We start from the raw sequence: 25189 nt of genomic DNA, 5'->3' as shown, positions 1-25189 counted from the left end.
AGCTAAGCTCCTTTGTCATCTATGCGACTCACAGACATTGGTGTTTCAATTTCACATGTTTTGGGCTTTTTTTGGGCTCGTTATTTTGGAAAAAAGTGCTTGTTCTTTATGAAAACCTGGCAACCCTGGCAGTAGACATTGACGGCGGCCGTGAAGGGATAAACCGCTGAACAGAGACGGCCAGGGTCCTGCTCGTGGTAATCTCTGCTGAGTTCAGCTTGCTTTTGACAGGTGGGGGTTGTGGCCAATTCAACCTCTTCAGCCCCTAAAACTGATAGTAATGGACACTATTGCCAGAGGGTCGGCAGTGATCCTCTTCCAATGGCATCATCCTCATACAGTCCAAAGCTTCAACAGTATGATACGTATCTTCCCGGTTGTCATTCCCATCCATGGCATCATCCTCTCAACACCATTTACCTCCATAGGTTTCAATGGTATTGAAGGGGTTCAATTTCGTGACCCCCTAAAGAATGAAACACCTGAACGTCTTCCGACTAACCATGCCAGCAGTGAAACGCACAGCCATTTTGAACGTACTAATGTTTGCAACGCAAATGACACGTAATGCGTAGTGACGCAGTTGCGCACTAACCTTTAGCGTAACGTAACTCCATTTTGGAATAATAATTTGTATTGTATTAATACGAACGCCGCTGTAAAATGTCTAACACGTCAATTAAATGACGAAACGATAATATGATCATAAGCTACACCTCCTAGAGGACCACGCTAGCTAATGCTTGTTCAGCAGTTTGTGAATTGTTTGTTCAGCAAAAATCAGAACGCATGTGTGAAAGATAAGAGTTGTAAAGTGCATAAAAGTTTGCTCCTAAGGGGGCGTGGCATGCAGTTGTACTGAGCCTTTGTCTTAGCTGCATCTTGCTGGCAATAAAAGTCTATCTTTACGGATCAGTTGTCTGGACCTCCTTACTGACTAAAAAGAGATGGTTACAGTATCACCTATATAAATAGCAAGTTCCAGCCACTCAGCCGTATGCTTTGCAATTAACATCGGTGGTCTGGTCACTAGAAAATTATCTAGGGATAAATGTTAAGGAATGGCACTTGACCTTTACTTTTGGGTTTTTGTGATGAGTCATTGTGGCAGAGGTTCAACTTTATTAAAAAGCTTTAGCATGTTCCTTTAAGAGAGTATGTTGAGGGAGGGCTACTAATATAAACTGGTTTTCAGAGCAGGAAGTCTGGCTGTTGCTGCAGATTCTAGAAGAGATTGAATGGGAAGCGAGAAACTGGTCTACTCGGTCCAGCAAAGCCAAACCCTGGAAGTCCAGTGAACCATTACTGGGCTCTTGGGTAGTAGCCAAAAGCATCCCCGGAAGGATATGGACCACAACAGCCTTGTGGAAATCATATAGGAAGTGAGTGAACTGTACTGATATTAAGGTAGCTTGATTTTAGTTGCATCAATGGCAGGTCCAACATCATCTGCTCACCCACACTTTTGTTTGAACCCACAGAGACTGGCACACAACATCAGAAATGGTCATTTTATGTTTCTCAAAAGAGGGTTACATATCGCTTCAGGATCATTCATACAATCACCCCTGACGTGAATCGCCTGGTTTTCAATGTTGATGGCTGGACTGCATGGCAAGAGTTGTGTACTGCGGTATTATTTTAGAATTAGCTGGAAGTTTGTAGCGGAGGCAATGGAGGGTGAAGTGAATTTCCCAAGATCACAAGGATTGGCAGTGGTACTTTAAGTATAGTTTCCCAGGTATGCAGCCCACTGTTCTAAAGCACTAAGCTACCCCTCCCATCAATTTTTCTAACTCCATAGGTCTGTGCTGTAACCATACTTCCACCCATATCAGGGTATTTTTGTTTTGAAATGTTTTCATTAGGAATTGCTTTAGGCTGCAATTTTCCATTTCCATTTGCCCTACTGTCCCCTTCCCTCCTCACCCTTATTTGAGTTTTGGCCCTATGTTTACAAGCACTGTGCCTATTTTCTCCAAGTCAGACTAGAATGATAATCCAGTACTGCTGTTACTCTAATAAAGATGATTTTTTTTTTTAATGGAAAACTGACTGTGGCTTTAGCTCCCCAGAAATGTGTAACGGAATTAATTTATTGGGAGGACTCAGTGAAATATAAAAATGCACTGCTTTCAGATCACCTTAACTGAGAGAGCTAAATGTAAGGTGTGCCTGTTTCCAATAGTGGCCAACCCAGATCTCTAGGAAGTACTATCAGCTCCACTTCTTATTGCCCAATTATTATTTATTTACATCTTTTTACTATACCGACGTTCAAGACGAAATTCTTATCACGCCAGTTTACATCGAACCAAAATTGGAAAAGTTACAAATAACAAGTATCTTCAAATCAACAAATGACATCACAATATTATAATTACATAATACGGTTGAGAAGTAGACCGAAATAAAGTATCTCAATAACTTTCCTGGACTAATTCATCACTACCCAAAAAAAATTTAATTTTATTAATGATATTGTAACCGATCTTATTTGGCACTTGTTAGAATGTACGATAACTACCTATATACCTTATTTTGTGCTTATTTGTAAACCGTTGCGATGGTACAGAAAAGTTTTTAAATAAATATAGAGGAGAGAAAGATGTATAATAAGTGGGATGACATAACAAGGGCTGATTAACAACAATGTAGAAGAAACAACTAGATTACAGGCTATCTCCGCACGTGGTACAGAGTAACATGGAGGAGGGGTACGGGGGAGGGTGGGGTCAGGAAGGGAAAGAATTTGAAGTCGTAATAGCAAGCATTGTACGTTAACTGAAGCAGGAGTTAGGGATAAGAGATGGCTTTCACTAGGTCTACCCGCCTCAGACCTGGGCCCTTTTCTCTGTACACTTCTTCCTTTTGGTGCTCTGATCTTCTCCCGTGGCATTCAGTATCGCAACAGCAGAAGAACAAATTCTCCACAAATTCAATCCCAAATTTCAGGCTGGATGTCTTGCTGCCTCCTTAAACTTAACATGGCCAAGACAGAACATCTTGTTTTTCCCTCCAAATCCTCTTCCCTCCTTGTCTGTCTTTGTGGATGCAGCTTTCAGCCTGTCTGTTCCCTCGGCCTGTAACCTTGGGGGTCATTGTTTATGCCTCTCCCTCCCCTTTTCTACATCCATCCAAAACACTGCTAAAGCATGTCATTTCTTCCTCTGTCACATCACTAAAATCCATCCCTTCCTTCCTGAGCATGCTACCAATTTTTTTAAGTTTGATTTATATTCCGCCTTCAAAGCAGATTATTCAAGTACTGTACATAACATAACAAAGAACATAAGATATACCATACTGGGTCAGACAGTGGCCAATCCAGGTCACAAGTAGCTGGCAAGTTCCCAAACATTAACTAGATCCCAAGCTTCTAATGCTGGTAACAAGCAGTGGCTATTCCTTATTATTACCAGTTTATGGACTTCTCCAGGAACTTGTCCAAATGTTGTTTTTTTAAACCACATCCTCTGGCAATTAATTCCAGAGCTTAATTGTGCTACTTGCAAACATTATGCAGTGCCCTGTAGGAATGTCCCTATCCCCAGGAGGCTTAGGATCTAAGTTTGTAGCTAGGGAATGGAGGGTCAAGTGACTTGTCAAGGTCACAAGGAGTGTCAGAACTTGAACCCTGGCTTCTCTGGTTTGTAGCCTGCTGTTCTAACCACTAGGTTACTCCTCCACTCTATCACCTCCTGCTTAGACTACTGCAACTTGGTCTCTGTGGGCCTCTCGTTCAACCGTCTTTATTCATCACAATCTATTCAAATTTCAGCTACATGGTTTATCTTCCTTTAACATTGTTCTGACCATGTAACCTCTCTTCTCATGATGCTGTAGTGGCTCTCTCTCCACTTCTGCATACACTGCAAGCTTCTCTTACTCTCCTATAAAAGCATTCACTGCCTCATTACCTATCTTCTCTCTCGCTATACCCTTCCTTGTGATCATATAGGAAGCTTATGGATAAAATTAGCAGCCTGGAAGTAGATTCCAAGGTGGCAAACTGGATTAGAAATTAATTGACCAATAAACAGAGGGTAATGGTAACTGGAAGTCACTCTGAGGAGAGAAAGGTGATTAGTGGAGTGCCTCCGGGATCTGGGCTGGGGCTGGCTCTGTTCAATGTCTTTGTGAGCAATATTGCAGAGGGGTTAGAAGGAAAAGTTAAGATCCGCAACCAAGTGGACACCCCTGTGGGAGTAGACAGAATGAGAATTGATCGAAACCTGAAGAATGGTTGAAGGCTTGGCAGTTAAGATTCAATATATTTAAAAAAAAAAAAAGCCCCTACGGACCTCTAAATGATAATCATCAAATAGCCCATATGGAGAGAAAGTCCTTAATAATGATTATCTACTGTGCTGGTATCATAGTTTCTGCAACGCAGCCATTAGTTAAGATTCAGGGCCATGCACTTGGGGGATACAGATATCTGGAGGAGCTGTGTGTGGGGGGGGGGGGGGGGAGAGACTGATGAGTATGGACTGAGAGAGACACCTTGGGGTGATAGTATCTGATGATCTGAAGGTAGCAAAGCAGTGTGAGAAGGTGGTGACAAGGGCCAGGGGGCTATGAGGCTACAGAGAGAGGGGCATAACTAGCAGGAAAAAGGAGGCAATAATGCCCCAGTACAGGTCACCGGTGAGACCTCACCAGTGCTGGAGGCTGTATTTCAAAAAGGCTAGGGAGAGGATAGAAGCGATCCAGGAAAAGGCAACCAGAAGACTTAGAAAAGACTTGAAGGCTTAAATATGTAGAGGAAAGGAGAGATGGAAGGGAGATGAGGCACACTTTTAAATATCTGAAACATATAAAAAAATTCACAAAAGACAAACCTTTTTCAATGGAGAGGAAGCTATACAACCAGGAGTCATGGCATGAAACGGGAGGGGAAAGGAGTAGACTCAGGAACGTAATCAGGAAATATATTTTTAACAGAAAGAATAGTGGATGCCCAGAAGGCCTGCCTGGAGAAGGTAGTGAAGACAAAAACATTGACAGAATTCAAAAGGGAACAGGAATAAACACAGAGGATCCCAAAAGGCACGAGCACAGAAACAAAGCACCGGGGTTTTCTGAATATGGGTAACCTGCACGGAGCGGCAATTATAACCCTAAACACTTTGCTGGGCAGACTGGATTAAACCATTTGGTCTTTACTGCGTCCCTGTATGTTACGATGTCACTCCGTTCATCGGGGAAGGTCACTAGATTCTTATCTGTGTCCTCCTTCACTGCCAGCTCCCAGCTCCGCACTTTCCACCTTGAAGCCATATACCTGGAAAAGATTTCCTGACTCAATGCCTCATGCTCCCTCTCTGGTCGCATTCAAATCCAATTTCAAAACTCACCGGTTGAAGCTGCTTTTAAATCCTAAGCACGTCTCTATTTAAATTCTTATATTCTGCACATATACAGTGTTCAAAGTGGATCACAAAAACCATTTGTAAAATAATAAAAGATACACATCATAATAATCACATCATACACATTATAAAATACCTAAACATTTTAAACATTCCAGATTGTAAAAGTAAACTATACAGATATTACAGAATATTATAAGCAGCTCTAAAATTCAAAGCCTTTAATTTTTTCCTGAAACATTTCAGATCTTGCTCCCCTCTTAGCTCCACAGTACAGGGCCTGCATAAGATTGCCCTTGCATGTGTGTACTGCAGCTTGTACTCACGAAGCAAAGGCAGGACAAAGAAATTGGTCCCTGATGGTCTAAACGATTGAGCTGAATTATAAAGCTGCATTTTGCTATAAATTCATTTTTATAATGATCAACACCTTAAACTGAACAAACCTTGTTATCGGCTGCCAATGTAAATTAATCAGAGTAGGTGCAATATGATCACTTCGTGCCAGTCCAGCAATAAGTCTGGTTGTCGCATTTTGTACAAGCTGCAGTAGACAAAAAACAATTTTTTGAAAGACCAAGGAACAAGCTGTTGCAATAATCCATATAGCCAAGAACAATTGCCTGTACCACTGTACAAAAAAGTTTCCGAGGCAACATATGTTTTAGTGGATGCAACATCCTGAGTTTTTTTTTTAATTAATTAATTTTTATGTACCGATGTTTCATGAGAACATATCAAATCGGTTTACATTAGTTAACAAATATTCATTTAAAAATATTTGCATTTCCAAAATGAAAAGAGGTAAATACAAAGTTTCATAATAGTCTAATAATAAATAAAGTAGTAAACTAATTAATCATAAAATTTAAACAGTAAAAGAAGCAGAACAGTAAGAGCAGAGATAATACAATTAACTAAATATTTAGATTACAGGGGGTATATAATTATTAGGTTAAAACTCTTGGAAGGCTTGTTTGAATAGCCATGTTTTAATGCCCTTTTTAAATATTTTAATGTCTGATTCTATCCTTAATTCCTGTGGCAAAGAGTTCCACAGTTGGGGCCCGGCAATGGAAATAGCCCTTTCTCTCACATTATTTAGATGAGCAATTTTAGGGGAAGGTATGGGCAACATCCCTGTACCTGCTGATCCTGTAAGTCTTGATGGGATATGAAAATGTAAACACTGTAGAAGATGCTTGTTTTAAGTGGGCCTTGAAAGGCAACTGAGAGTCTAAATTACAATAAATACACTTGCCATAGACTCAATTATCTTGACTAGACTGTAAGCTCCATGGAGCAGGGTCTGTCTTTTATGCATGTCTGCACAGTGCTGTGTATGACTCGTAGAGCTTTAGAAATGATAAATGGCAGTAGTACTTGGCTAATAATTGTTTATGGACTTTTTTTTTTCCCAGGAACATGTCCAAACCCCTTGTAAACTCAGCTATGCTAGTTGTCTTGACCACATCCTCTGACAATAATAAAAAAAAAATCAAGGGAAAGAACTGACAGGGAACAGGATGTAAGTAGGAAAAGCATGGATTCAGGAATTCTTTCCAACATGCATCTGTAGAAGGGGTGTGTGTGGTAGAAGTATGTAAAGAGATTGTGTGTGTTGGGGGGGAGGGGATGTGTGGCTGGTAGTGGTCTGGTGATATACAGCTGTGTGTACTGCAGGAGTGTAACTGTGGTGTGTGTGTTTTTGGGTGGGGAGGAGCTGTCTATGGGGGTCGTGGAGTGCATATTTTTGGGGATATGACTGTGATTGCCTCTACCTTCCTGTGTTGCTCTGTGCCACAGTATTGCAAGGGTGAAGGGGGGGCACTTTTGGAATGGAACACTGGCAGCATTCTAGCAGCTTCTACTAGTTTCCCATAGAAAGCAATGGAGACTTTTTTTTTTATTATTATTATTTTTGATTCAATGTTTCTGGTTTTCATTTTCATCTGGGATATTCACATTTTCCTCCAGCATGCCAAATATGGTGAATTTTCATCTTTTTTTTTTTTTTGGAGAGAGAATTATTTTGCTGTGGCCAGAGAGACAAACACAGAAAGAATTCTATAAAAGGGATCTAACATTCCATAGCTGGGAAGCATAAAAAAAGACAAACCATTATGAACAAGAAAAGCTTCAGGGAGTACTGTCGAGCTACCTTATTTATAAAGTAAAGAACCTGCTTCTTATTCCACCAGTCATTGCTTCGAACTCTGAAGAAAAGGCAAATGAAGCATATAGCCGGGCTGCCAAGGAAAGCTGCATTTTAAGGGATGGCCACCAGAGGCAGTCTTGAGCGGGGAAGGGGGGAGAATGGACTCTGATTTCCCAATGCAGACCTAGCAAATGGCCCTTGCTATTACATTTACTTCTCCTCCGAAGCCTTCAGTTACCGTCCCCCCCCCCCCCCCCCCCCGGTAGCGTCTGCCAATGGTACAAAATGCCGAGAGATGGGTAGCGAGCCCTTTCATTTCCCACCACCTGCTTTTTTTTTGGCATAATATAAGGCAGATTTCCTTTCCCCCCCAAGAAAGGATGTTGTGCTGTTAAACACCCACACGCGCTGGTCACCACAGCGCTTTGATCCTTAGCCTTCCACGCAGCAGCCTACCGCAGAGTGACCCGCAAGCGCTTCGGCAGCTCCGCCCTGAGCTGCAGCTGCAGTTCCGCCGCCTGCTTACTAGACAAAGCTCTGTCGCAAGACCGATAGGTCACTCTGTAGCAGAGGCCGCGCCGCGCCATCCCCGGCTGCCGAAAGCTATCGAGCAGCTGAACGGATGTCACCGTTTCTTTAGAGACTCCTCTCAACAGGGTGTGAAACTCCGCCTCATCAAATGGCACCCCCTCCCCGACCCAGAAACTGATATCGTGGACGTAGGACGGTGGGTGAATGGAAAAGCTCCGGTGGCGCCTTAATTCTCCCTGGCTGAACTGATTAAAGAAACGTTCGTCAGACGTCCATAGCAAGCGCCAGTCGGACACGCCCAAAACGATCATGGTTAACAGGTCCAGATTGAGGGTCACCAACAGGAAGTCGAGTTTGCTGGAAAGATACCCATCCGGAACTTCAGCAAGGACACCCACGCACAAATCGGGGTCACCACCCAGGTCAATAGCATCTACCTTCATGTGGATAAAATGCAGCCCTTTATTGGCGTGCTGGTGAAAAGACAGGGGGCAGGACTGCCAGCTACTCCCATGGTTCTCTGGTTCCTTATCTGCAGAGTTAAGTACATCCTTGGAATAAGCCTCGATAATGCAGACCACCGCATTTTCAACAGCATGCATGAGCAGCTGAATATGGTCACCTTCCGCATCTTTATGCAGCCCACACAGTAAAAGGGTCTCGTGAAAAGCCGGCATTGAACGAGGAGAAATCAAACATTTTCTGAACACAGGGCCGCTGAGAACATAGAGGGTACCAGGCACCAAGTCCAATCTTTGTAGGATATCTCGGCAACAAACCGTAAGAGATGGCTGGAGATAATATTCGCTTGCACTCTGACTCTGTGCCCTGCTGCCCTCCTCCATGACCTCATAGGGACGAAGGTCAGAACGCAAGGCTGAAACATCGGAAGCTTCTACTGTCCCAGTATCTCTGGGTTTTGCCCTGGAGGCTCCATCTTTGGTGGGAATAATCCAAAACAAATCTGAGGAGGCAACATCGGAGGCCCAGGAGAGGACTGCAGAAGGGCTGCCGTGATGGAGAAGAGGACAGATATTCTCCAGCCTCTGCAATGGAAACACCTTGCCAAGCTCCGCTATGAATCCCTCATTTAATAGTCTTACCGGGTGGTGGGCATCAGGCGCTAGAAAACCCCTGTTGAATAAAAAGAGAAAGTTTGCAATAATTGAATCAGTAGGTCATATTTAAAGTCTTCACACCTTTGTACATTTTTCTCATTCTGCTGTCTAAAAAAATACAAAGCAAAATTCATTGAAGTAGGAGTTTGTTTCGTTGTTACAGTTACAGAAATATTCCAAAAGTAATGAATAATAACAAAACAAAGTCTTGATTGCCTAAGTCTTCCCATGCCTTGACTTGATATTTGATGGAAGCCCCTTTTGCAGAGTCATGAATCATATAGGAGAAGTGTCTACCAGCGTTGCACAGAGGCATGGCGCACTTTCAGCCCACTCTTCTTGGCGGAAGAGCTCTTGCAAGTTGGCTGGGGATCGTCTGAGGACCGAAGTCCTCAAGCCTTGCCATGGATTTTCTCTTGGATTCAGGTTCGGACTTTGGGCCACTCAAGGACATTGCCGAGCCACTCCACTGTTGCTTTTCGCTTCGTGTTTAGGATCATCGTTCTGCTGCAAGGTGAATCTTCTCCCCGGTCCCAGATCAGAGCAGATTTACCTCGAGGATCTGCTTGCACTTTGCACCTTTCTCTCAATCTTCACAAGCCTCCCTGTCCCTGCTGCTGCCAAGCATCCCCACAACATAATGCTGCCACCCCCAGGCTTTACCGTAGAGATGGCATTAGCAGGGTGATTATGCTGTTTATTTTATAACACACATCCCTTAGCACTGAGACCGCTTTGATCTCATCAGATTGCAAACACATGCACACTAAGTGTTTCTTTGCAAAGGCTATGCGGCAAATCATGTGCGTTTTCTTCAACATTCACTTCCTTCTTGCCACTGTCCAACCCAGGCCTTGCTTGTGGAGCAATCTTGAAATAGTTGACCAGTCAACATTTTCCCCAGTCTCAACCAGAGACCTCTGACACTGACTCTGGAGGGACACACAATCGTGGCAGTGCCTTGGTGGCTACAATGAGGGATCCAACAGTGTCCCAAGGGACATTCAAACACCCTGAAATTTTCCTATAACCTTCCCCCAATCTGTACTTTTGAATAATGCTACCTCAGTTCTTTCAGCAGCTCCTTATCTGGCATGTTTTGATCTTTGCTTCAAATCCACCTCATACAGCTTGATTCTTCATCCAAGAGTATAACAATCATCTCAGCTACTGTGACTGGATACAGGGAGGCCCTATGTAACTTGTTATGGGCCTTGTTAAGGCAATTTTTTTAACAAACTAATTTGGGTTTGCTAGGACAAAGGGTGTGAAGACTTATGCAATCAAGACCTTTTTGTTTTTTATTCTTAATTACTTTTGGAATATTTCTATAATTGTTTCACAATGAACGTATAGAGCATGTTGTGTAGATCAAGGAAGCAAACTCCTAATTCCTTGCATTTAGATTTAGATTTTTCAGACAGTAGAATTTGAGAAATGTACAAGGGTATGCAGACTTTTTACAAGGCACTATATTTGAGTGATTATTTTAATCACAGCTTTTGTGATTATTTTAATCACAGCTATAGAAGCTGTGACTTCTATAGCTAAACACTTAATCATTTCTTACTGCAGCTTCCAGGGTTTTTTTTGTATTTACACAAAGTAAAGTGCAGTGGGACTCCTCCTGCATTTGTACACTGGAGACATGATCCTGAAAAGGTCACAGAGGAAGGACCTCCATTGGTACTTTCATAGAACCCACAAAACTATTAGTAGTGCAGGGCCTAATCTAGTAAAGAGTTTTCTCCCATTTTATACCCTTGTTAAATCAAGTCCATAGTCATATATACATTTATCCTTGTTTCCTAGAGAGAAACTGGCCTTACAAAAATCATCATGTCTGTCTATCTATCCCCCAAAATAACTATGTCTCTACCCCATAACTTCTGAATTGTTCATGCAATTTCATTCAGATTCTGCCACAGAAAGCAGAGTACTGTGTGAGCCCTGGCTCACCCATCCCACCCCCCAAACACATTTAGAATCCCTTCCTCTTTCTATGTACCAGAGGTGAACAGGCCTGTTCAGTGTAGTTGAAATCTCAGAGGTCAGAACACACTAATGTCATTAGCATTTTTAAAGTCTCCCTGCCATTGGTTAGCAGTCGTAACTATATGTCCCCCAAGAAAGAAACTAGGCCTCATGAAATGCTCACATAGCTCCTTATTAAACTTTTCCAGTGCTTTATTTTTCCCTTCTTTGTCAAACACGTGTGTGTGTGTCTCTGCACTCTGTGTTGTCCAGTTTACTCAGCAATGAAATTGGTTCTTATCTCTATGTCAGTTACAGTTACCCTTTAAACTCTACTTAGGATGGACTAGGAGTATGAGCAGACCAACATGGCCCAACTCCATATTATCCCCTTTGGCATGCTGTATTTACAGCTCCTGATCTCCAAAATTAATTCAGTCATTACACTAACAGCAAGAGCACATTTGCTTTGTTAAATATATGTTTCAGACAAAAGAAAGAAAAATGAGCTACTCTGCCAGGTATTATATGTACTGACCATTAGTAAAACACAGAAATAGTTGGCCTTTTTATAATACCTATGATTTGTCAGTTATTTCTGTCCATTACCATCATTTATCTGTCATCATACCTTATCATTTTATCGTCTAATAGGAATGTGATGTGCTCTATATAGGGGCAGGGAGAAGAACAGAGGCATGGCAGAGAAAGGTACAGCTGCTGAGGGGGAGTATTGACTGACGGAGAATCCAACAGCTCTTTTAGCCACCAAGTACCCGTGGCCGCATTTCCTAATGGTGTAAGAATCTCTCACCTGTTCACTTTATCTGCTAATACCTCTGGAACCAGAAAAGACACCCATTCATCCTCTAACTTTGTCTGCAGGTGCAAGGGCCCGAGACACTGGAAGGGTAAACTCCTGGTAAAAATATGCGTCAAGGCACCTTCAACATGAAAGGGCTTCTCCTGGCTCCTGTCAAAACCAGAGTTGGAAAAAGGACAGTGGTCACCTTCCACGGCTTACTTTCATGCAGACATGCATTTAAAATAATCCTCAGTGCAGTCTGAATTAGCCAGCAGGGAAAGACTTAATATATGCTACATTCACAGTGCCATGGATGTTAGCACGGGCCCCCTGTAGGCGGCAACAAATTAAACAATAACACCACCCTAGCTGCTGTCTTCTCCTTTGCCACTGTTATAAAGTGTCTGAGCCCTGCCCATCCTATTAAAAGCAGTGTTTCAACAAAGCCAGCCTAACATTACTCAGATGAAATTCCTTGTATGCATCACTATTCAATACCACTATGCGTTCCCATGCCTGCCAGCTGCACGATTCCTGACCGCTGCTGGGCACTACCAAGGAATAACTTCCAGAGTACAAGCAACCTGACAAAGCCCAGCAGTGAGCAATGTATTTCTGGAACCCACAAGCCCTGACATTACAGAAATATATAACTTCAAAATCAAAAGTTCATTGATGTCTTGGTAGCAATGGAGTTCCTGGGCCTACCTTCTGCTCTCCAGGCCAGCCAGGAATGCTGCTGAGTCAGTATTCACAGCTCCTGGGGACTGGGAGTCCCAGCCATTGCTCCGCAGCGATTCTTAGTGGCTGGACTTAGGACGCATGCGTACCGGGTTCCAGAGGAGCCATGGCCTGTGGCCCCTAGCCACTGCAATGGCTGGGCTAGGTTAATGCTCTTAAAACAGTAGGAAAAGCCCAGGTAGTAGTGAATGAAGGCTCATGGCAGAATATAAAATGGAATGAATGAATGAATAAATAAATAGCCCTAGTAGAGGCCATTTCCAGTTGAGATGGAAACTCAAAGAAGGCAAAGGAAACCACCAGGTCAAAAAAAAAAAATTATTTTGATTAGCAAATTTAAAAACAAACTTGTGACCTAACCTCTGTTACCTGTACCCAGTGCATATGTATCCACAGAAGTCCTTGGAGCGGAAGGGATGCACATCGCTCAGAATAAATCCTGCCCCAGCCGCCATATCCACCACTTGCCAACTGTTGTGCCAGTCTCTCCTTGGATGGTCAGCCGCAGTCCCGCCCTGCCCCCTGCACAGAGTCACATGCACATCTCCTCCGTCTGCAAGAATCTCGGCAGCGCTGAGGAAAGGAGGAGCGGATGCACGGTCAGCCATGAGGTCCAGAAATCAGCATGGAAAGAGAAGCCACAAAATACCCAGGAAATTATACAAAACACTGCCCCAACCTGCGTTTCTAAACCCTAACTTCCCTTTTTTAGTTTTTAATTTTTTTTAAACAATGAATTATTTCTGGGGATGGCACTAAGGAGTTACAATGCTAGCTGTAGAATGACAAAAATCTGTATTAAGGATATCAGGCTTGGAGTAGGAGTTCCTTTTATTGCACATGGCTGGCTGGAGAATAAGAAACTTTTTCATTTTCTGAATTTCAGTTTAAAACGGAGGAACCATCATTTTTCCCAAAAGCAGGCATGCTGAGGAAAAGCGAGAGAGCCTGGCATTTCCTCACTTTCTCTACACTAAGCACTGTCCTTCGCCAACCCTGCAGCTATCAGGAGAACGCACTGCTGCACTAAGCCTCACCTGTCCAGCTCTCTTACAGTACAGGTGATGCGTTTGCTCACCTATGAAAAAAGTTAGCAAGAAGGTCCCGGTTCTTTTTCACACCAGCCTTCCTCCCACAGTGCGGGAAATTGAAGATCACACGATCAAACTGTTTGTTGGCCGGTGCAAAGAAGTCTCTCAGTTTTGTGCAGTCCACCTGAAAGTGGATGGCAGCCCCTGGAAAAAATTAAATACACAGAATCACAGGAAGATCTAAAATATGTAGAATATAAATGAAAGTAGTCTGCATGTCCTTATGACCTTAACGCACCGTGACAGCCAATGCCTTCAGCATCCCGAGAAGTTATCAATAACTTTGGCCTCCACCACTACCACGCCTATTCTTTTTTTATTTTATTTATGTCTGACACAATATTAATTTGGATTTCAAATACACCTTTATTTTTTTTAATTTTTTAATTAACTCATGGTTTCCAAACAGAGCATCAACTTTGGCAACACCTAAGCAGATGTGCATAGTTTCAGAGCACTGGTCCATGCATTTGGCCAAAAATATTGTATAGCAGAAACCCCTTAAGAAAACAGCCCAGTGCCTCTGGAATGTTCAGTTATTTCAGCCTTACTGTACTGCCTTTGATAATCTTACCTTTAAGTCTGAGATGTTCTATGTTGGTTCTAGCAAGAGGCTGCTTCCTTAACTCTTCTTCACTTTGGTAGCAGGTGGCAGTGATGTAACTATCACTGACATCACTGAGAGCAGCAGAGAAGGAAAAGTTTCCTTCCCCTACCAACAAAATGCTCTGCCTCTGCCGCATAGCACCTACACTTTAAGAAAGAATAATCACAATACAGAATTAGTTACTGGTACACATGGTAAATGATGGCAAGACCCATCCAGTCTGCCCAGTTTTATTTATTTATTTATATTCTTTTTTATACCGAAGTATAGCTGAGTGCCTTCACCCCGGTTTACAAAGTAACAACATCATACAATGAACAAGTTATAAGTTATAACGCAGAACAGGAAAAGAAAAAATATAACATCTCGGCAAAAAGCAGAGTATAACATGTTAGCAGGAGACAATTTAAGACTTGGTTTAGAAGATTACTTATTAGAGGAGCATTAGGGTTCAAGATTAAGATTGATATAAATCATATCAGTCTGTGAATGATTGTCTAAACAACCATGTTTTTAGTTCTTTTTTGAAGGTTTTGGAATCTCTGATAGAGCTTAGGTATCCAGGGATGGAGTTCCATTCTATCGGTCCAGCTATCGAGAAGGCTCTGTGTCTTGTAGCGGATAGTTTCGCAGAAGATAGTGGGGGAATGATTAGTTGTAATTTGTTAGAAGATCTTGAAGAGCGGGGTGATTTGTGAATTGCAATCATGTTATCCAGAGAGGAATTGTTGTCTTTGTAAATTTCGTTATGTAGAATGGTTAAGGACTTGTATTTAATTCTTTGTGAAATTGGTAGCCGATGAAGGTTTTTTAGGGTTGGAGAGATGTGATCAAACTTCTTTTTGCCAGTGAGCACTCGTGCAGCAGCATTCTGCAGTAATTGTAGCGGTTTTAGGGTAGATTTAGGTAGACCTAAGAAAATTGAGTTGCAATAATCTAGGCTTGAGAAAATGAGGGTTTGAAGAATTGTTCTGAAGTCGTTCGGGTATAGTAGAGGTTTGAGATGTTTGAGGATCTGGAGTTTATGAAAGCCTTCTCTCGTTTTTATAGCTATGCAATTCTTAAAGCTCAGATCATAATCTATCCAGATGCCAAGATCCTTTATTGGATTTTTCATTTGAATGTTGGAGTTATCAATTTGAATGTAGGGTATTTGGGAAGATTGAGATGAGAAGTTTCTTTTTATTAGGATCCATTCAGTTTTGTTCATGTTTAAGCATAGTTTTAGTTGGTTGAGAAAAATTTTGATTGATTTGAGGTAATTTACTGTGAGGCATATAGCTTCTTCGATGGTAGATGTTATAGGAATTAGTAGTTGAATATCGTCAGCATAGAGAAAGAAGGTGATGCCTAGATTAGAGATGAAGTGGCAGAGTGGTAGAAGATAAATATTAAAGAGGATGGCGGATAGGGCAGATCCTTGCAGCACTCCTGTATCAAGGGGGTAGGGATCAGATGAGATGTTATTAAATGTGACTTTGAAGTACCTGTCTTTTAGAAATGATGTGAACCAATCAAGGGTATTTCCAGCAAGTCCTATGTTGGCAAGGCTTGATAATAGTAAATTATGGTCTACTGTATTGAAGGCAGCAGATAGATCAAACAGAATTAATAGGTGATTCAGTTTGTTATCAAATCCTCTTATTAATTTGTTAGTTAAATTTAAAAGAAGGGTTTTGGTGCTGCGGTTCTTTCTGAAGCCATGTTGAGCAGGGTGCAGTATGTTGTTATTTCAAGATGTTCATTTAGTTGAAACAGAGCAGTTTTCTCAATCAGTTTGGCAAGTAAAGGAAGGTTGGAGATTGGACGATAGTTATTCAGATCATTGGGATCTAGGTTCTTTTTCTTTGGGATAGGAGTGATAGTTGCAGTTTTCAGGTTGGATGGGAGAGTGCCTTCTTCGAGTGACTTGTTAATAATTGCAGCTAGTGTAGGTTCTTATCTATGCTGCTAAAGAGACATCCCAGCTACCAGCCACTGAGTGTGACCACCTGCAAAATATCTCCTTATACAAGACAGTAATTTTGGTCTTCCTCCTTAGTACTCCATCATCTTGGGTAGAACAGCATATATGGTCCCCACTATGTTCCCTCCAGCACCCACTTTTTCCTAGGCCGAACCAGAAGGCACTGTAATAATCGAAGTAGCCAGCAATACTAGCTTGGCTGTTTCGCAGACATAGGCCTTCTATTTATTAAGCATTTTCCCATCCAAAAATCCCTTTGTATATCAGGCCCTGATTTGTAACTTCATTAATATTTTTTTCTTTAAATGCTGTCAAGTACGTAAAGAATAAACAGCTTTTTATCATGTACCTATCACAAAAACTCATCACCTTCCTTTACATTATGTGGAAAAAAAACCCCCACACATGACATTAATGTCCAAATGTCTATTTGTAGCAACCCGGTGCTAATTTGTAGTTCTCTGTAATCATTGGGTTGAGTACTGGAACATATGCCTTTTGCTGTGTATTTTACTGCACAGTTATAAAAACATTTCAGTTTTGATTGGCGCTAACAGGTAAACATAGATACATGAAAATCAAGCGTTGCATAGATTTACAAACCCGGGCATTTTCAGAGTTGATGCTGATTTCTTCCTACCTGGGGGCTGGAAGTGGTTAGAGTCTGGGTTCCGGCACTAGCAGTACATTTCCAGCTCCTCTATCAGCTGAGGTTAATAATGCTAGCACAGTTAAAATATATTTATCTTTATTTTATTTTTGCATAACACAGAAATAAAACAAACTTTCCTCCTGAAATCAGGATGAGCCACACATAATCCATACACCAAATTCCAGCGGAGCTCGCTGAGATCTGGTGGTCCCTTTGCCTTTTCTTTCCCCCTCCCCCGGCCTCGGTGCCACGCACAGTCTTCCGGCCTGCAACCCTCATCGCGAGCAGAACCGATCCGCGCAATAGAAGCAGCGAGTACCCTTGAGGTTATAGAACAGAGGAATATATGCATTTGTTTGGTCTAGGCGAGGGCGGAGGCAAAAGCACCAGCACTTGTCGGAGGGGAAGGAGAGCAGACGGGAAAGTACAGCGCTATAATGAGTGATCGCCAGCCCTTTATCCGCCGGAGAGCTGACGTCGCGCGGGTAGCGTCCCGTCTCCATGGCGACGCCGTGGGACTGGACGCGGGAGCCTGCAAAGCCCTGGAATGGCTGTAGGTGAGAAAAGGGGGCTGGGGATCAACAGGGCGATGGAAGGTTCCCTGGTGCCCCTTCTTTTAGAGGATTTTGATGTTATTGATTGAGTGATTTTATGCTGTACCTGCCATGTGCTTCTGAAGGAAAGGTGGGCTTAAATGTGATTGGTTGAGCTGCTGCTGCTGCTGCTGCTGCTAGGGATCGGAGGAGTGTGAGGTGAGAATGTGTCTCCTCCGCATCCCGATGCAATCTCAGGCGCTTTTCGGACATGCAGCCTGCATTTTTGCTGGGGGTTCTTGCATTTTACATCCCCAATTTAGCATTTTCCTGATGTATATTCAGTCTGCGATTTTACATTTTGCTGGATTTCTTATTGTATTTCAATCATCCCTTTTTTGAGTCTATTATCATGTGTCCAATTTATGTACCGGTACTTTTTCTGCTGGATTTATTGCACTTTGAATGCCACATTTTGCTTTCTTTCTTATATTTTCAATCTTGTGTTTTGATTTTATTTACTTAAACTTTATTATACATGAAAAGTAATCCCAGCGTGATACAAATTTAATCCATAAAAAAGAGATGGAAAGGCAACAATACAATAACCCATCAACTCTCTCCCCGGAAAAAAACCATCAGCAATCCCACCATAATAAAATCCTAACTAAACTGATTTCCACCCATACAACGATAAACACATGAATGGGTTTCAGGTTTCTCTATTTCATTACCATTGATAGCCGGTTAGATCGTAGAAATTCTCCTAGCTGGCAAAACTGTTTATATTGTCACAGTTATCATCCTAAACATTCAATAAGAAAGATAAACTTCGCGAAAATCAACACTCAAGTCACTGCTAGTCTAAAACATCCCCTATAAAAAATCTCTGCTATGGATTACATACGAATTTCAAGAGATTGAGTTATCTTATCTATACAGACTTCGGGAACTCAAGTCCCAATACATAGGCCATGAATCGTATTAACCAAAGGATTTCTTAAAAAGCTACAACTTTAACATTTAGCATTTTACTGGAGTTTCTAGTACTGGCATTCCCTGATTTATTTATTTATTTTTGCAGTTTCCTGAACTTTTTTGAATTTCCACATGTGATTTTTATTGGATTTTCTTGAATGTTCAGCCTTTTGTATTTGCATTTTGCTGAAGTTTAACTTTTTGGCTCCTAATTTTGTGTTTTGGGGAAACTTCTTGCTTTTTAAATTCTTGATTTTGCATTATGCTAGTGTTTCTCGTGTTTCCAGTGTGTTTTACATTTCTAATATACTCAGCCTCTGATTTTTGTTGTTGGCTTAAGTTATGTACTATAGTCAGCCCCTGACATAGCTGTTCAACTTCAGTAGGTCCTTCTAATGTATCCAAGCTATCGGCGAAAAGAAAAGCAGATCAGCAAAATTTCAGACAGCATCTAGCATTAAGCAATAATCCCTGACTTCTGCTCCTTTGGCCAGCCAGACTTGAAGCTACTATAGTGTAGCATTCATAACAACCTTGGAGAGAGGGAGTCCCAACCATCATGCAATAGTAGCACCTACTGGCCAGATTTGGGGGGCATGCTATGCATACCAGGTTCCAGATAAGAAAGAGCCAGGGCCTGGGACCCCTATCCAGGATTGTGCTGCACTGGCTGGGCTAGGAGGGGGTGGAGGCTTAAAAAGTGGGAGGAGGCAAAATACTCCGCTATCTGGCAAAAAAAAGAAAATAATTACATATATATTAAAAGCGAGGAAGTGCGCAAACAATCGCACACACAGGTGCATGCATGACAGATTGCTGTTCTGTAGGATGCGTTAGCGTGCGTGCTTGCTTTGAGAGGGTGTGTGTGTGTGTGTGTGTGTGAGTGACAGTCATCTTCCACCATCTGGATAACTGGTATTGCTTTTATTTTATTTTTTTGTTTTTCTTATCTTGGAGAATGACTATCTGGATGCACTCGGCGCCTCTTAGCAAGGCTATAGCTTAGGCTACCTCGCAGGGGGAATAGATGGCTCTGGCGGACAAAAGGGAGAAGCTTCCGCAGGAAGACCGAGCATGCACTGTCAGCGAGGAGCCTTATTCCACCAAGACTCTTCAGGGGAACTGGTTCGAGGAGCGAAGCGACATCAAAGCAGTGCAAGAGCCCAAACCACTCCCCTCTCAGGTACCCGGCGAGCCGTGATTGGGCGGAAGAGATTAGATGACAGTGCAGGAAGCACGTGGAGAGCATTGCGGGTGTTAAAAATCACCAGTGAAACAGCAGTTTGGGGGCACCAGTTATTTGTTTTAAGTATTATAAAACACCTGTCAGTGCATACTTTATAATAAGTTTAATATGTATGAGAGTATTATAGCTGACTGATGGAATTCCTCATCGCATAGCTCTCTTGCCCATATTTACACAAGCCTTGTAATAATAATAGGTACACCCCTTAAGTCATGTTAACTTACAAGAGAGGCAGTATCTTGACTTGTACTGGTGGAATAATTCAATCTAGTTTTGCTGCATAAGCGTATTCTCCATATAACCTAAGAGGGTCTACAGGCTAACTGGTCCTCTGTTACCTGGTGCTTTATAATTGCTTAAAAAGCTTATTTTTAGGGCAATTTCCTTTTTTTTTTTTCACGACTGAGTGTCAGAGGACATCCCATCCCTGAATTCCGTTCTCTGATTTAGGGCACTCATTCGAAGTAACACTTTTTAAGACACATAATGTTCATTCTAGAGCATGTTGCTGTTGTCAGAGTGGCACACTGTTTCGACTGCAGTAAATATGTGACTTCCTTTACAGCATGCTCATTATTACGAGACAACCTATGCAGCTTCTTACAACCGAGAAGAAACGCCTAAGACAAGTAGGTGAACGGGCCAGGAATGGAATGCTACATTGTTTCTGTTCTGGGCTGCTCCTTTGTCTAGTATGAAGTAGATAATAATAGCATTGTTTTATGCATAACCATGCCCTCTGCAGTAGCATTACAGAGACATTACAGAGGTGGGGGGAAAGGACCCAGTGCTCCCTCATCCTGAACACAACCTACAGCATCACAAGCCGGGAGATTGTGAAATTCAGGGGGGCTTTCATTTTCGGTTTGACCTAGGAGTTTCCTCCTGCTCTTTTGGGCTTCTGGCTGTCGGAATCAGTACGAGGAATCAGGTACCATGAGCCTTATTTATTTATAAAAATGTACAACATGCTCTATCTGCAATTCTTGGCAGGGATAAAAAATTGCATGCATATTACAATTTAGAACCATCAACAGGTCACAAACAAGACAAACAAAAATGTTCTACATCCATGCATCAAATATTGTTCACCATATTTATATTAGTTAGGTTTCTAATGCTGGGAAAATGAGCATGAAAAATATTTTTATCTGTACCTTTTGGAGAGATCAGAGGATTCAGTAGTGAAACATCACTATTCATCATAAAACAAACAAAATCAAGAAATATTAAACAATCATAATAGTAAAACCATACTAATAAAAAGATTAAATATTTCAAAACAGCTGATGAATAGAACATCCAATAATTAAAAACTCAAAACTTTTCCAACACCAATAAAATATTTCAAAGCAGAGACACATCAAATAACACCTAAATAAGGATTTTAAAAGAAATCCCCTCCTTTCCATACTTGGGAACCTTTGATTCCCAATGCCCTGATATTGTCGTGGATTAGGAGGAGAGAGTAGGGGGTTATTGCACACAAACGTTTTCCTCTCTTTTTCCCATGTTTCATCACACACATACACATGCATTCACTCTCTGCCATGCTAAATCACATACATTCACACACCTACTCTCACTGCCTGCCATGTTCAATCATATGCACACACATGCACTTACTCTATGTTCAATCACACACACACACACTCTTACTCTCTATTATGCTCAATCACATGTGAGCACACACACACCTACTCGCTCTCTGCCATGCTCAACCACATGTGAGCCCACACACACCTACTCGCTCTCTGCCATGTTCAACCACATGCGCTCACACCATTCTCACTGTTACAATTTCAACTGCTGTGCAGCCTTTTTGTACCTGATTCTGACTACTATGATATTTTCCCCACCTATAGAGGCCTCCAGTGAGCTCAGTTCACAGCTATCCAAGCCATATCCTCAATGGCCTCTTGACTCAGCCTGTCTTGCAGCCTCCATGCCACCAGGATTCCTCAGCAAGCTTGGCCTCCAGCCTTGCCAAGCTCTTCCTCACTGCTTGCATCATACCCAAGCGCCAGCCCTATGCAACTCAGGCTTGCCACTTCACCCTTGCTTCATCATGGAGTCATCCTTGGCTTTTTGACCTGACTGTTGTTCCTTGCCTTACCTTGAGGCCTTTGGGTCTTCTTGCTTCTTGCCTTGCAGCCTATCCAGGCCTTGCCTTTACTTGTGGCCTCCAGGCCTTCTTGCTCCTTGCTTTGTGGTCCACAGATCTCCTGCTATCTTGCACCCTGCCCTGTGGCCTCAAGGCCTGCTCTCTCTTCTTACTTTGCTCTGTGGTCTACTCTAGGCCTTGCCCTGCCCAGTGATCTTTGGGCCTTATGCCTAGCGGCCTACGGCCTATGGGCCTTTGGACTTTGTTCTGTATTGTCTTGTCTAGTCCTGTCCTGCCCAGTCCTAGCCTTAGTATCCTTTCCCTGTCTTACCCCAGCCTGTGCCTCGTTCTAGTGCCTGCCCAGTTCTCACCTGTCTGTTTCTGTGTTCAGTCCCAATCCCAGCTCTGTTTCCTTTCCCTGTACCCATTACTCAGGCTCAGACTAGCTAGCCTGCCCAAGCCTTGTTCCAGTCTGTACATACTGGCTCCAGTGGAACAGACCCACTGTGTTGTAATGCCCACAGCAAAGATCTACTGGCCCCCAGAAACTAAGGGCTCAACTTGCAGCAGAGGGGGCTGGCTAGGTGAAACTCCGGCCCTAGTCCTGCCCAGTATCTTGCCTTGCCATCCTGTACCGTTCCTGGAGTGATGTACCCCGAGTCCAGGAATCCTGACACACTCTGCCATGCTCAGACACGTGCACACCTACACCCACGTTCTTGCTCTCTGCCGTGCTCAGTCACATGCACACACACACACACATGCTCTCACTTTTTTCCCTGGTCTGGAAGCAGAAGGAGCAGCAGCAGCCTCCTCCTTCAGACCCCACAGCTCACCAGACCTCCTCCTTCTGGCCTCAAGGCTGCACTGCTCCTGCTCCTGCTCTTGCCTGAGGGAAGGCTGATGCCTGTATCTTCTGGCTGCTGGGCCATGCTGCTCCTCCAGGAGGAAAGTGGGCGATTATTTTTCCTTTTTTGCGGCCCCGCGGAACACACTGCTGCTTCTGGTTCTGAGTGCCGGGGGTGGGGGAAGGTTGTTGCTTCTTCTTTCAGCCCCACAGGCTGCACTGCTCTAACTGCATTTGGGGGGGGGGGGGGGGGGGGAGGAGGAGGAAAATGCATTTTCTTCTGTCCGGCGAGCCCGGCCCGTACTGCTCTCCCTACTCCCAACTGGAGCAGGGGAGGCAGATGATTGCTCTCATGGCCCTGAGACCGCACTGCTTCTGACTGCAGAGGAAGAGGAATCGTGCACAGGTTGCCTCCACTGCTATTTTTTTGACCCAATTTTCACCTCATCCTTCAAGGATGTCCCTGAGGGGAGGGGGAGGGGACATCAAGAGCAGATGCTGAAGTTCATGCTTTCCTTCCCCCCCCCCCCCCCCAGCAGCAGAGCACATGAGGACCAAGGGCTGCATCAGGAGGAGGGGGAGGCGGCTTTTCAGCCACATTGTGAAAGCAATGGTGTCCCATGGTGGACGGCACCTATGGCTGTGCCTATATTGGTCATAGGCTAAGCTACGGATCTGAAATGACCCCCCCGTGATGCAGTATGACAGTGACTGGCTCTGAGGGAAAATTACCCCCTGCTTCAGGTGGGGAGGGGGGGGGGAATGACTGCTCTGGGCTGTCATGGGGGCCCCACTCCTACGGTAATGTCGGCCATCACTCAGGAGAGCCAGGGGGAAACGGGACAGGGTTATCAACACCAGACCAGGAGGTACAGTTCTCACCTCCCCAATATCTCTTTTCAGTGGTTGGGGGGTCCTGCTCCAGCTGAATAGCCCTGGACCCCCCACACCATTCCTAGGGTCAGCCCTGGATGCAGTGTTACGCTGGCAGGCTCTGGGGGAAATGTTACAGTGACTGGCTGGATTTACTTTGATTTTCCCACAAGCACAAAATGGGCAAGTTCCCCTGGATAAACCAGGCCTTTGGGGAGTATTGTATGTGAACGGTTGGCTCTCCCGTGGCGCCACTGCATTACGAAATGGGCCCCGGCCTGGTTAAGAAATGCACCTGCAAGGGTTCATATTTAATGCTTCCCCTTTCCTCCTTTTATTCCAGCATTTGAAAGAGAGCCTCACATCTACCCCGGACACCAGCCAGAACTGGATCCGCCCCAGACCAAGTTCATTCCCAAGACCTGCTACATGATAGACTATGTAGCACCGAGCCAAAAGCGCAGGGCGCTGCTGGCTGCCATGAAGGGGCAGGCTGAGGACACCGAACAGCCAGGAGAGCAGAAAGTCAGCAAATCAGCTCAAATGGCCATCATCCGTCGCTCTGAATGGGGCCCAGCCACCAGCAAGAACATTCCCCAGACCAGCTACATGAGGGACTTCATGGCACCGAGCGAGAGGCGCAAGGCCCTGCATGCGTTCCTGGAAAAAACAGAAGGGGGCGCCAAAGATCCGCCAGCAGAGGACAAAGTCTCCACGGCACCTTCGGTGGCAGCGAGGGACTTCAAGGCTCTCCGCGCTCCTCCGGTCTTTAAAAGAGAGCCTCCGGCCTTCTCCACCTACCGACCTGAGCCTGGCCCGCCCAAGGCCGCGTTCGTTAACAAATCCTGCTACATGATAGACTATGTGGCGCCCAACCTGAGGCCCTGAAGCGCAGGCTGGAGAGAAGAAGAAGAAACAACAACAACAAAAAAAAAAAAAAAGAGGCACCGAAGAAAGCCAGCAGCCAATTTTGTAGCAACAAACAGGGAGTGTTCTCTCATCCACCTTCTCCCTTGTGTGTGTAACGAAAAGGTCTCTACGAATTACACTGCAGGGCTGAACGCAAGGCGTGTTCTTCTGGTGCTTCCGGGAGTCTAAGTTAGCAGCTGGCAGGGAGAGGGCGGGGGTGAATCTCGTGCCATAGGTGGTGCGGGTGGCAGTGTGGGGGAGGTGATACGTTCCGGCCCGGGGAAGCAGCAGGAGCTACTACAAGAAGCTGACTTGCGTGGGGAGTTAGTTGGCAGGGCAGCCTTCCCTGGGCTCCTGCCATCAACCGGTGAGGAACCAGCCGTCTGGGGAGTTTGGGATTTAAAGAGAGGGAAAACCAATTTAGTATGGAAAGTTTCACTCTAAAATGTGGAATTAATTTGTAAAATTTAGAAGGGGCGGGGCCACTAGCCCTTCTGGTCACAAAATAGATCCCAAAAAAAAGGATTTGAGCAATAACTCAGACTTCAGTTCATTTTTAACAAGCCACATCACCGTTGCCAGCTGATCCACATCATCATTGCCAGATCCTAAGTGTGTGTGTTTGTGTGTGTGTAAACTGAAGCCCAATGCACACGCTTAGGACCTGGTAAGAGTGTGGTT

The 25189-nt window shown here is 43.8% G+C and overlaps 2 protein-coding genes across 5 annotated transcripts; one reads left to right on the top strand and one right to left on the bottom strand.

Moving 5' to 3' along the window:
• Nucleotides 1-7831: 7831 nt before the first annotated feature.
• Nucleotides 7832-17485, bottom strand: FDXACB1 (ferredoxin-fold anticodon binding domain containing 1). Of its 2 annotated transcripts, XM_029573466.1 has the most exons (6): nt 17007-17485; nt 14368-14546; nt 13781-13937; nt 13072-13275; nt 11971-12129; nt 7832-9198 (listed from the first exon to the last, which is right to left on the bottom strand). In XM_029573466.1, the coding sequence occupies exons 2-6, from the start codon at nt 14534-14536 to the stop codon at nt 7986-7988; spliced, it is 1902 nt and encodes a 633-aa protein (XP_029429326.1). In that variant the 5' UTR covers nt 14537-14546; nt 17007-17485; the 3' UTR covers nt 7832-7985. The 2 variants fall into 2 exon arrangements, with proteins under 2 accessions (XP_029429326.1, XP_029429325.1); XM_029573465.1 differs by having other exon boundaries at nt 14368-17485.
• Nucleotides 17486-17520: 35 nt separating this feature from the next.
• Nucleotides 17521-24665, top strand: C12H11orf1 (chromosome 12 C11orf1 homolog). 3 transcript variants are annotated; one of them, XM_029573467.1, is made up of 4 exons: nt 17521-17575; nt 19487-19712; nt 20341-20404; nt 23943-24665. In XM_029573467.1, exons 2-4 carry the CDS (start codon nt 19557-19559, stop codon nt 24485-24487), a joined length of 765 nt encoding a protein of 254 aa, XP_029429327.1. In that variant the 5' UTR covers nt 17521-17575; nt 19487-19556; the 3' UTR covers nt 24488-24665. The 3 variants fall into 3 exon arrangements, with proteins under 3 accessions (XP_029429327.1, XP_029429329.1, XP_029429328.1); XM_029573469.1 differs by lacking the exon at nt 17521-17575 and adding an exon at nt 17615-17702; XM_029573468.1 differs by lacking the exon at nt 17521-17575 and adding an exon at nt 17689-17770.
• The last annotated feature ends 524 nt before the right edge of the window (nt 24666-25189 follow it).

The sequence above is a fragment of the Rhinatrema bivittatum genome, chromosome 12 (genome assembly GCF_901001135.1).
Source record: "Rhinatrema bivittatum chromosome 12, aRhiBiv1.1, whole genome shotgun sequence".
In the NCBI taxonomy this organism is placed as follows: Eukaryota; Metazoa; Chordata; class Amphibia; order Gymnophiona; family Rhinatrematidae; genus Rhinatrema; species Rhinatrema bivittatum.
The sequence above is the reverse complement of the archived record's forward strand: the minus strand, read 5'-3'. Positions and strand labels throughout refer to the sequence as shown.